The sequence below is a fragment of the Podarcis melisellensis genome, assembly GCF_964234715.1.
Source record: "Podarcis melisellensis genome assembly, chromosome: 2".
Lineage (NCBI taxonomy): Eukaryota > Metazoa > Chordata > Lepidosauria > Squamata > Lacertidae > Podarcis > Podarcis melisellensis.
Window position 1 is genome coordinate 111,771,345 of NC_138529.1, and position 12,432 is coordinate 111,783,776.

The 12,432-nt window shown below is 46.9% G+C and overlaps 1 protein-coding gene across 1 annotated transcript in view; it reads left to right on the forward strand.

Moving 5' to 3' along the window:
• The first annotated feature begins 4,227 nt into the window (after positions 1–4,227).
• Positions 4,228–12,432, forward strand: part of LOC309363221 (uncharacterized protein) — a 29,343-nt gene continuing 21,138 nt past the window's right edge. Inside the window, exons 1-6 of the mRNA XM_081899327.1 lie at positions 4,228–4,753; positions 5,276–5,371; positions 7,799–8,029; positions 8,307–8,329; positions 9,191–9,306; positions 12,100–12,132. Of these exons, the coding sequence (XP_081755453.1) occupies positions 4,322–4,753; positions 5,276–5,371; positions 7,799–8,029; positions 8,307–8,329; positions 9,191–9,306; positions 12,100–12,132 (931 nt within the window). The 5' untranslated portion in view covers positions 4,228–4,321. The remainder of the gene's footprint in view (positions 4,754–5,275; positions 5,372–7,798; positions 8,030–8,306; positions 8,330–9,190; positions 9,307–12,099; positions 12,133–12,432) is intronic.

The following is a 12,432-nucleotide window of genomic DNA, read 5'->3' on the forward strand; positions in this document are numbered from 1 at the left end:
TAAATTGGAAAATTTCAATAAATATCTATTTAAAAAAAAAAATCGTAACAGCCTCTCGCCACCAAGGAAACACAACAAGCAAATAGTAAGAGAACCTACACAAGGAACACTGACGCAAAACCCCACATATACACTAAGTAGAAGAATAGAAACATAAACACCCTACTCACCATTCCCCCTGTTATAAGAATAATAATAGGCCAGTATCCGTTGTTTGCTACACTGATGCTTACTCACCATTTTACTGAACCCTCAATTGTATGTGTCCTTATATGCTACACTGATATGATTTGGTTCACAATGTACTGTATCAAATGTACGTAGACTATGTTCCCCTTCTGCTCTTCCGTTACATTCTCTTTCGTTGCATCGTTGACTCTAAAAGCTCAGCTTACTGCTGTCTTACTGCTGTAACAGTATACTGCATTTATTTGCATGCATATTGCCGAATTTGTCACATATCCGTACTATGTAAAAATGGCCGCCTAATCATGCCAAAGGCATGGGTTCCCTTTCACCAATGCATGCATTGGGGAGCAAATAAATTACCGTATTTTTCGCTCCATAAGACGCACAGAACATTTCCCCTTACTTTTAAGGAGGAAAAAAGTGCATCTTATGGAGAGAAAAATACTGTAGTTGACAGCCTCCTTAGACAGTGCCTTGTATGACGTCTTCTGTTTTTTCTAACTTCTCATTGTTCTGTATTGGAAATCAAAGGTATAAATGTAAGAGTTTTCTTTTGTTCTGAATTCTCCTCCATCACCTGTTACGTGAGTGGGAACCCTGTTGCCAACAGTCATTCTTTTAATAAAAGATCAGGCTTACAACAGCTTTGCTTTAATTATTCTGGTCTGGTCTCTGTTCTTCGCATCCCGACAGAGAAGAACCTCAGCTTCTGCTCTCTTCAGAAAGTCCAATTCTGATAAAGGAACTTGGACTTATTTTGTGGGACCCCTTCAGTTATTTAAGACACCCCTCTCCCCCTCCTTTCTTCTAACCTAACATTGTGTGTAACACTAACTTGTCTCACAACAAATGAAACAGAATGGTAGAAAACACAACCTGAAAAATGAGACAACGTACGTATTTCTGTACACTAAGAAATCTTAATAAAAATATTAAAAAAGAAAAGTGTAACAGCCTCATATACCACATAATCCTGCCTCCAGGAACTGCAGTGACATAGGCAAGGTATGAGATCCCATGTAATCCTCACAGCAACCCAGTGAGGTAAGACAGGCTCAGTGGAGAGGTGCTGACTTACCCAGGCCTCGCAGAAAAACCCACAGTCCCTTGCTATCAGGAATGCTGATGAGGCAGCGTTGGCTGGCATGGAGAGAGGCCTTCACTTGAATGTGCCACAAATCCCTCAGACCTTCCCACTCGACAGGAAGTGTGAGGAGAGGGGCTTCGAGTCCCTAAATGGGATTTGTGTTACCTCAACTTTTGGCTAACCACCTTTCCCAAACTAGCTGTACTCTATGAAGAGGGAGAAAAAAGCAATACTTTCCTTATTTTATTTTATTTTGCTGGGGGGGGGGATGTTAGAATTCCTGCTCCGTGATTGCAGTCATGGGATTTTTGTCTAACACATGACGGTGTATGTTTTGACTCCACAAAGTGGGAAGTGACAGAGACAGGATGTTTGTGTTACTGTGTTCCGTGAAGTGGGACTATTGTCCTTCGTTCTTTTTCTCTTTGCTGCCCGATGCTAGAGAGAGAGGGAGCCATGTTGCAGTGCTCCTATATGTAAATAAAGTAGATTAGCCAAAATGCTGAGTTGCTGAGGTCTGTCACGCAAGCTGTGAAGCCTCTGCGGATCCCTAAGTGTACCGATGTCTGTTGCCATCGGTCGCTGTGATGTCCAGGCAGAAGAAAGCTTTTGAAGCTCCCAAATGAAAGACCAGGAGGGAGGGAACATGCCAGTCGGGCATGTGTCTCTGCCAGGGTCCTACTAGAGAGTAGGACGAGCTCCTGACAGGGAATACATCATCCATACCATAAAGATCCCTCATTGATAAGATGACTGCTGATGTTCCTTCCACCTCCATGATTCTATCACCATTGAATCAACAAACTATGAGCAGTGTTTTAATGCAAGTGGAAAGCATTTGGTGTCATAAGAACATAAGAGGAGCTCATCAAGATGAGTGGGATGTAATCCACTGAGAGCAGTCAAGTACAACATTCCTTGTTTTGCTAGAGTGGACATGCAAGGGAATGTTCAGTCCAGCCAGTCCAAACTTCCTGTTCCTCCTGGTCTGAAGCATCCTTCCTTGCATGTGGGTGGGTGTGACCTTTCCAGACCTGGTAAAAGGACAAGGCATGCTGCCACTCTCTCTCTTTTCCATCTTCTTTTCATCCTGCGAACTTCCCAGACTGCTAACTGCAGTCACTAGGTCAACCCACATATGGGGTAGACCTGTTTCTATATGTTTGTAACTTTAAGCCTAAAGCCTGCCTTCAGAGATCACACTGTGCTCTGCCTGATCGTGAGTAAACTTTCTTTTTATTGCTTATGAATAAGTCTGTGGTGTCTTTATTCTTTTAGGAGGGATTCAAGGGGTCTTACCAGGCAGTGGCGTAGCGTGGGTTGCCAGCACCCGGGGCAAGGCAAGTAATTTGCGCCCCCTAACCCGTGAGCCAGGTAGGGGCAGAGAGCTGCGAGTGCGAGCGCGAGTGCACCCACCCCCCAGATGTTGCGCCCGGTGCGGCCGGCCCCCCCTGCACCCCCCACGCTACGCCACTGTTACCAGGAAAATATTAGAACACGTTTCAATCTGGACAAGCCAGATTGAACTGCGTATTGTCTTAAGAAACTCACAAAGTTTGCAACTAGTTTTCTGCTGTGTAAAGGGGAATGCACTCTGCTAAGTAAAGGAACTTGCTAGCACATGTTAGGAAGGATAATACCAGTAATAAACAATATATCCTCTCCTGCCACCCTGAACATTCCCACAAGATGCTTATGGCAGGGCTGGGTCGAAGGTAGATCTACTGACAGATCTCCAGTGACTTCAGAATATCACCTGTGGTTTCCAGCTGTCAACTGTCTTAACACAGCAACAACTCAAGAGCTCGCCATCACTGCAAAAGCTGCTGGAGTAAGGAAACCAGGCGTGAATTAATGTGCACATCTCTTGAGCTTGGCTCTGGTGCTGATCACAAATTCCTAGGCTGAGCGCATGCTCAGAGGCACCCTGTTCCTCAAGAGACCACCTTGGCTGTGAGTCCTGGAAAACCTGCTGTGGTGTAGTGGTTAAGAACGGTAGTCTCGTAATCTGGTGAACCGGGTTCGCGTCTCCGCTCCTCCACATGCAGCTGCTGGGTGATCTTGGGCCAGTCACACTTCTCTGAAGTCTCTCAGCCCCACTCACCTCACAGAGTGTTTGTTCTGGGGGAGGAAGGGAAAGGAGATTGTTGGCCGCTTTGAGACTCCTGAAGGGGAGTGAAAGGCGGGATATCAAATCCAAACTCTTCTTCTTCTTCTTCTTGCAGACCTTTTCCCACCTGGCCCGGGAGTCCTGGATGCTTTAGTTGACATTCCTGCACTGCAGGGGGTTGGACTAGATGACCCTCAGGATCCCTCCCAACTCTACAAGAAAGGGCAGGGATCTTGGATGTCTCTTAATGCAGTCTCAGGTTGTTTAGCCTGAGCTTCCACAGCCACTGCCCGCCAGGAACCCCTGTGGGCAGGTTTGGCAGCAACAGCAGCAGGTATGTTCTAGAGTAATATTTTATTTTATTATTTTATTTATGTTATTTTATTGCTAATCATGCTGCTTTAAATGTGCATTTCATATTTGACTTCCATTAGTAATGCTTTCTTTTGAAATGTTTAATTTTTGCGTTAACTTTGCTGCATTAAATACACTCTGTAATCGACCTTTGCAATGTTTTCTTTTGACATCTTTAAGATGATATTTTAGTTGCCTGCTAATTATGCTGCTTTGAATGTATACTCCCTCCGTGTGTGTGTGTGTGTGTGTGTGTGAGAGAGAGAGAGAGAGAGAGAGAGAGAGAGAGAGAGAGAGAGAGCGCAAGGACCATAAAGGTGGGAGGAGCGTAAGAGTCTCAAATTCATTCACTGACTTTCAGTGCGATTTGAGGATGTTGTGAAGTTCATAACAATACAAAAAATTCACTTGTCTCCAGCTGTCATCGGAAAATGCCTGCCTAAATGAACAGCCAGCCACGAACATTGTAAGAGACTCAGGAGAGATCTTGCGTCACCTCCTTCCTGCAAAGGAAACACGCCCTGTTGCTGGCAGGCAAGAAAGAAAGCGAAAGCAACTTTCTTCCAGGCGAAGCAACAGCCATGGCTGCTTCTGGGGGTCCCGTGCAAGATCTCTTCGAGGAAGCCACTTGCTCCATCTGCCTGGAGTATTTCAAGGATCCAGTGATCATCCCGGAGTGCGGGCACAACTTCTGCCGAGCCTGCCTGATCCAGTGCTGGGGGAAATCCGAGGGAGAGGCTTCCTGCCCTGAGTGCAGGGAAACAGTTCAGCCGAGGCACCTCATCCCCAATCGGTCGCTGAAAAATGTTGCAGAAAAAGCCAAGATGCTCCGTGGGGATTTCTGTGGAAGAAAGCGGGCGGAGGGAAAGGAAAGAGTCTGCGAGAAACACCAGGAGCCCCTGAAGCTGTTCTGCAAGGAGGACGAAAGCCCCATCTGTCTGGTGTGTGAAAGATCCAAGGAGCACAAAAGCCACGAGGTGGTTCCTCTGGAGGAGGCGTCCCAGGAGTACATGGTAGGAAACGGCAATGGGTCTTGATGGGGGAGGGCAGGGCAGGGTGACACGAGAGAGCAAAATTTGTGGGAAATGTTTATAATTTATAATGATTCAATTTGTAAATGTCTCTGCTTTCATCCACCCCCCAAAACACAAACACACACAGGTTATAGTATTTATTGTATTTTAGTGTTTTGTTGGAAGCCGCCCAGAGTGGCTGGGGAAACCCAGCCAGATGGGCGGGGTATAAATAATAAATTATTTTTATATTATTATTCTCTGCTCTAATGTCGAACAGCTCTTCAAAACCTGGAGCTTGAGTTGGTCTGAAGCAGTCTCTCAAGGGGCTGGAGGGAGTTATATTAAACCCATATTGGATTTGGTTGTCTTATTCCGTCCACTGGGATAAATAAGTGGGAATCTCCACAAAAGACCCTGGAATGCAGGACAGCCATATTGTTCAACTTCCCTCTTGCATGCATCCTAAAACTCAGCAGGAAAAGAAAATAGAACCAGACTGGAATTTTGTTTTGTCTTCAGAACCAGATCTGTAGGTGCTTAGGCCGTCTGAGGAAGGAGAGGGAGAAGATCATGGCATTTAAAATGGACGCTGAAGAGGAAAGCCAAGACCTGCTCGTAAGTGTCAACATCCCTGGGAAGCCCAAAAGTATTGTTACAAGGACCCCACTCTCTGAGCGGTGAAAGCACTTCCCTCCGGTTCAGTTTGATTCCCCCCCCTTGGTATTTGTGGTACATGGTTTTATTTACACATCTGTAGGCTTAGCATAATGGGATGTGGGTGGTGCTGTGGGTTAAACCACAGAGCCTAGGACTTGCCGATCAGAAGGTCGGTGGTTTGAATCCTGCGACGGGGTGAGCTCCCGTTGCTCGGTCCCTGCTCCTGCCAGCCTAGCAGTTCGAAAGCACGTCAAAGCGCAAGTAGATAAATAGGTACCGCTCTGGCGGGAAGGTAAATGGCGTTTCTGTGTGCTGCTCTGCTTCGCCAGAAGCGGCTTAGTTATGCTGGCCCCATGACCCGGAAGCTGTACGCCGGCTCCCTCAGCCAATAAAGCGAGATGAGCGGCGCAACCCCAGAGTCGGCATTGACTGGACCTAATGGTCAGGGGTCCCTTTACCTTTAGGCTGAGCATAAGATAGAAGGGCTCATGGTCACGGCACCAATGGATCTTGCTCCCCTCTTAAGTTTCAAAGGGGACCCCAGATTCGTAGCTTTAGTTTCAGCACAGAAAACAAGGCAGACATCTTCTGACTTCGCCTGCGCTAGCTAGTTGTTTTCATGGTAGCATGGTACCTGTACTTCACCAACTCCTTAAACATGTAAAAAGAATGTTTAACAGGCTGGGCTGGGGCTATTAACTAAACAGACGCAAGACTAATCACTTCAAGAGTTCCTTCTACTAGAGACCCCCATCTTATGTTATAAAAACGTAGACTTGGAAGAGGACAGCACACACACACACACACACACACCCGATAATCTGGGTTGCCCCAGCCACTCTGGATGGCTTCCAACAAATTATGAGATCTCACCCAAACCACCACCAGTTCTATAACAGACCTGTAACCAAGAATCAATATCTGGAAAAATGAAATGCAGAAATATATGTTTTTCTACTACAGTGGTACCTCGGGTTGCATACGCTTCAGGTTACATACGCTTCAGGTTACAGACTCTGCTAACCCAGAAGTAGTGCTTCAGGTTAAGAACTTTGCTTCAGGATGAGAACAGAAATCGTGCTCCAGCGGCGCAGCAGCAGGAGGCCCCATTAGCTAAAGTGGTGCTTCAGGTTAAGAACAGTTTCAGGTTAAGTACGGACCTCCGGAACGAATTAAGTACTTAACCCGAGGTACCAGTGTCCAGAACTCCCACAAAAAAAAAGTTCACAAAAGAGCATTCGAAAGTGGTGGGTGGGTATATGCAAGGTTTTGTGAACATTGGTGTGATGTCTCCGAACTGTCAAAAGAGCCCTTTTAAGGGAATTCTCTTAACTGTATGCTGTATCAGTATGCAGATGATACCCAGCTCTACCTCTCTTTTAAATCAGAACCAGTGAGGGCAGTGAAGGTCCTGTGTGAGTGTTTGGAGGCGGTTGGAGGATGGATGGCGGCTAACAGATTGAGGTTGAATCCTGACAAGACAGAAGTACTGTTTCCGGGGGACAGGAGGCGGGCAGGTGTGGAGGATTCCCTGGTCCTGAATGGGGTAACTGTGCCCCTGAAGGACCAGGTGCGCAGCCTGGGAGTCATTTTGGACTCACAGCTGTCCATGGAGGCACAGGTCAAATCTGTGTCCAGGGCAGCTGTTTACCAGCTCCATCTGGTACGTAGGCTGAGACCCTATCTGCCTGCGGACTGTCTCGCCAGAGTGGTGCATGCTCTGGTTATCTCCCGCTTGGACTACTGCAATGCACTCTACGTGGGGCAACCTTTGAAGGTGACTCGGAAACTACAACTAATCCAGAATGCGGCAGCTAGACTGGTGACTGGGAGCGGCCGCCGAGACCATATAACACCGGTCTTGAAAGACCTACATTGGCTCCCAGTACGTTTCCGAGCACAATTCAAAGTGTTGGTGCTGACCTTTAAAGCCCTAAACGGCCTCGGTCCAGTATACCTGAAGGAGCGTCTCCACCCCCATCATTCTGCCCGGACGCTGAGGTTCAGCGCCGAGGGCCTTCTGGCGGTTCCCTCATTGCGAGAAGCAAAGCTACAGGGAACCAGGCAGAGGGTCTTCTCGGTAGTGGCGCCCACCCTGTGGAACGCCCTTCCAGCAGATGTCAAAGCAATAAACAACTACCTGACATTCAGAAGACATCTTAAGGCAGCGCTGTTCAGGGAAGTTTTTAACGTGTGATTTTACTGTATTTTTGGTTTTTATGGAAGCCGCCCAGAGTGGCTGGGGAGGCCCAGCCAGATGGGCGGGGTATAAATAATAAATTATTATGATTATTATTATTATAACTGACCTGAGGCTGCAAAGTCAGCCTATATTCAGTCCTGCTGTTGGCAAGCTGTCCTTATTTTTCTGCCTACTTCTTGCAGAATCAAATGGAAGCAGAGATGGAAAAGACAGTGGCTGAGTTCAGACGTCTGCACCGGTTTTTGGAAGAACAAGAAAAGCGTCTTCTATTACAGATGGCAGAGGTGGAGAAGGAGATCGCCAAGAAAAGGGAGGAGCACCTGGCCAGACTCTCTGGGGAACTCTCCTCTCTTGAAAGCCTCATCCAGGAGGTGGAGGAGAAACTTCAGGAACCAGCGAGTGAACTCCTGCAGGTCAGGCCTGGTCTTGCTTCTGAGCTTCCTAACTAGCTGGTTGTGGGATGCTGAGTCCGAGAGCCCTTGCTTGCCAGTTCACAAATGGGATGGGCTTTCCATCACTTGGCATCCTTCTCATCTTGAAGGTTGATGTTTAGAGGTTAATGGGCCAGCTCATAATCAGTGTAAAAGTATTGAGAGAATAATCCTCTCTCTTTTCCCACCCTGTCTTTCTCTCCCCCCTTCTGTCGCTCTGAATTGCCTCCACTGAATTCAATCTCTTCTTTCCTTCCAGGACATTGGAAGCTTCTTGTGGAGGTAAGCAATCAAAAAGCACTTCAGGTTGGTCGGAAAACTCATTGGATTGTGGAAAAACTGTTATTTTCCCCCTGTTCTCTCTTTTAAAATGGTTCACGTTAAAAGATTCTAGTCCTCAGTGTCTAAAGACCCTATGTTTCATTCACTTCCAGAAAATGAAATAACATCTATTTTTACATTGTAGCATAATCCTTTTGCTTCTATATATAATAAGTCCTTGCCTTTGGGGCTGCATCATAATTTGTGCAGTACAGTGGTACCTTGGGTTATATACACTTCAGGTTACATACACTTCAGGTTACAGACTCTGCTAACCCAGAAATAGTGCTTCAGGTTAAGAACTTTGCTTCAGGATGAGAACAGAAATCGTTCTGTCCGGCAGCAGGAGGCCCCATTAGCTAAAGTGGTGCTTCAGGTTAAGAACAGTTTCAGGTTAAGAACGGACCTCCGGAACGAATTAAGTACTTAACCCGAGGTACCACTGTACAGCGAAACCTCAGCTCCCAAACAGTCAAAAACCGAAAGTGCCTGTTCCAGTTTTCGAACGTTTTTTGGAAGCCAAACGTCTGGTGCGGCTTTTGATTGGGTGTAGGAAGCTCCTGCAGCCAATCAGAAGCCATGCCTTGGTTCCTGAACCGTTTCAGGAGTCAAACAGACTTCCAGAACGGATTACGTTTGGGAACCAAGGTTCCACTGTAGATCTGCAAGCCGCCTGCCCGCTGCTTTTCATCATGTGCTAAAAACCCTGATCTCAGCTCACTATGATGTGCAGATGAGCTGACATCAAGATGAGGCACCTGGCTTTTCAGAAAGCTCTTTGCGTTACAGGGATGATGAGTTGACCTTGTTCTTCTCCCCTAGGTATCAGGAGAAGTTTGAGGATCCCCCTATTGCTTTTCCTCCTGCCCTGAAGTGGAGGATCTGGGACTTCTGCGATATAAATCCCTTCCTGGAGGGTGTCATGAAGCAGTTCAGAGGTACCAAGAATGGTTTGCATGGTTTATAGTGGGCATTTAAGAAAAAATGTTCAAAACAGACTGGTTATCTAAAATGATGGAATAGTTCCATATTGCCGAACTAACAGGGAGGATAAGAGGAGATATGGTACAAAAAGTGAATAAGGAGCGGGCTATCTTTAAGGAATGCATCAAAATTTATGTGGGAAAAGTAGAATTTCTGACAGATATTGAGTGAACCCAGAAAATGATTAGAGTGAAAGGAGAGCAAAGTCAAGATAGAAGAAGAGATTAAAGAAATAATGAAACGTGTTTAAGTTAGTTGGAAAAATAAAGTAGCGTAACAAGAACGGCTGGAGGTCAAGTCACTTGGTGGGTGTCTGTGTGGGGTAGGTGTGTTGATAGGTACAGTATAGGTAGGTATTATATAGAGTAATGTAGGTATGTTTTATGTTATGAAAATAAGGTAGTGTGTTATGTATGTGTATTGTGTAAATGTATATGTAAATAAATTGGGGGGGTAAGAAAAAATGTTCATAAAAGGCTCCAGGTTGCTTGTCATATAAGCAGTGTGAGGAGAATGGGAGAGCTGAGTGTTTAAGGAAAAGGCAATTATCTTCCAATTATGAAAAAAGGCTCTGGTCAATGCTCCCTCCTACAAAACGGGATCTGCTCATTTATACCTATTAGTGCTTCAGCATCTGCCGTTGATTAAGGATAGGTGCAGGGAGTGAATCGGCAAAGGAACCTGCCTCAGGTTGAGTCAGGCCATTGCTCGATCGCACCCAGTATTGTCTACACTGGCTGGCAGCCACTCCAGGATTCCAGGCAAGAGTTTCTCCCATCCCAATCTGGAGATTCCAGGCGTTGAACCTGAGACCATTCTCGTGTAAAGCTCTTCTACAAAGCCATGGCAATTCCCTGCCACAAGCAGTAAAGGTAAAGGGACCCCTGACCGTTAGGTCCAGTCGTGACCGACTCTGGGGTTGCGGCAGTCATCTCGCTTTACTGGCCGAGGGAGCAGTACAGCTTCCGGGTCATGTGGCCAGCATAACCAAGCCGCTTCTGGCGAACCAGAGCAGCACACGGAAACGCCGTTTACCTTCCCGCTGGAGCGGTACCTATTTATCTACTTGCACTTTGATGTGCTTTCGAACTGCTAAGTTGGCAGGAGCAGGGACCGAGCTACGGGAGCTCACCCCGTCACAGGGATTCGAACCGCCAACCTTCTGATCGGTAAGCCCACAGTGCCACCCGCGTCCCGCCACAAGCAGTGGGCACTGCTAAAGAACAGCCCATCCTCCCAACGGCAGCAAACCCCCTCTGCATGGGGGTCTGACTTTATTTCCCAACTGAAAAGCGGACTTCTCAAATCACTTAGCCTGAATTCAGCCGGATCTTTGATTTCCCTTCTCTTCCCTCCCCCTCCCCTTTTATGAAGATCACCCGCTCTGAGATCCCACAGCTAATTCTCCCCTGGCCTCCTCGCTGGCCCAAGTAGGACCAATTCAGCCAGATAGCCCTGGGGATTATCTGATTGCTTATTTCCCCTAAATTGATCTCTGAATTTTGAATTTTATTGTTAGTCATGTTTTTATATTGTATTTTATGCTGCTTTTACAATTAAGTGTTTTAAATTTGTTGTTAGCCGCCCTGAGCCCAGTTTTTGAACCGGGAAGGGTGGGGTATAAATAAAAATTATTTATTATTATTTATTATTATTATTAGCCCCTTTGCTTATGAGCTGGAGGCTCTGTCCTTTCCCAAGGCCTCATCCAGGCTTTGGATCTGCACAGGTGCTGAGACATAATCTCGCACATTTCCCAAGTCAGTCTCACATTTCCCAAGCACAAATCTCAGGTGGTGCGATGAGTCAGTGTGTCCGGCTGTTAACCAGAAGGTTGGTGGTTCGAGCCCACCCAGGGATGGCTGTAGGCAGGATTCCTGCATTTTAGGGGGTTGGACTAGATGATTTCTTGAGATCCCTTTCAAATCTACACTTCTGTGAGTCTGTTGGTAGCTGGGCAGTGGAACCCTGTCGCTGCTTTTGGGTTTGCTGCCCCCTTTTATTATGACCTTGGGGGTTGTAAAAGAGCAACTGGTGTTGAGGCCTCTAGGCCTGGGTTGCCTGAATCTGAAGGCTCCTCATGGATGCTGGAGACGGGGGGGGGGGGGGCTTTCTGGGAGAAGGGCCTGCTCTCTGAGAAAATGTGATGTAAAGGTCCGCATAGTTAAAGCTATGGTTTTCCCAGTAGTGATGTATGGAAGTGAGAGCTGGACCATAAAGAAGGCTGATCGCGGAAGAATTAGTGCTTTTGAATTATGGTGCTGGAGGAGACTCTTGAGAGTCCCATGGACTGCAAGAAGATCAAACCGATCCATTCTGAAGGAAATCAGCCCTGAGTGCTCACTGGAAGGACAGATCCTGAAGCTGAGGCTCCAATACTTTGGCCACCTCATGAGAAGAGAAAACTCCCTGGAAAAGACCCTGATGTTGGGAAAGATGGAGGGCACAAGGAGAAGGGGACGACAGAGGACGAGATGGGTGGACAGTGTTCTCGAAGCCACTAAAATGAGTTTGACCAAACCGCGGGAGGCAGTGGAAGACAGGAGTGCCTTGTTTGCTCTGGTCCATGGGGTCACGAAGAGTCGGACACGTCTGGACCTAATGGTCAGGGGTCCCTTTACCTTTACCTAGGGCTGAACCTTGGCACCAACACATCATCCTTGCCCTCGCTTATAGCATGCTGCAATATGGTGCCGTTGTTCCCAGATTCGTTGTGAGGATGACAGTGTTTTTTTTTTCTTCCACAGACACTCTGGGATCTGGATTTCAGCTGCAGCAAGGTATGTTATTTTGGGGTCTGATGGTTGCCCATATTTCCAGAGGAGATGAGATCCGCCTCTCAAAAGACGAAGCCACTGGACAGAGTGGGGCTCTATTCCCAAAATGTGCTCCCTGTCTGCCTTTGCAGGCTTCTCACTGTTCAGAAGAACCTATACATTTTAACTGGGGTGTGGCACAATCGCCCCACATCACTGTGGGAAAGAGAAGTTCCAAGGATCTATCCTTCACAAGCGTTTTTGCACAGTTCAGTCCAATGGGTTTCCTTCTTAACTCAATGGAGGCCTTTAAATTCATTTACA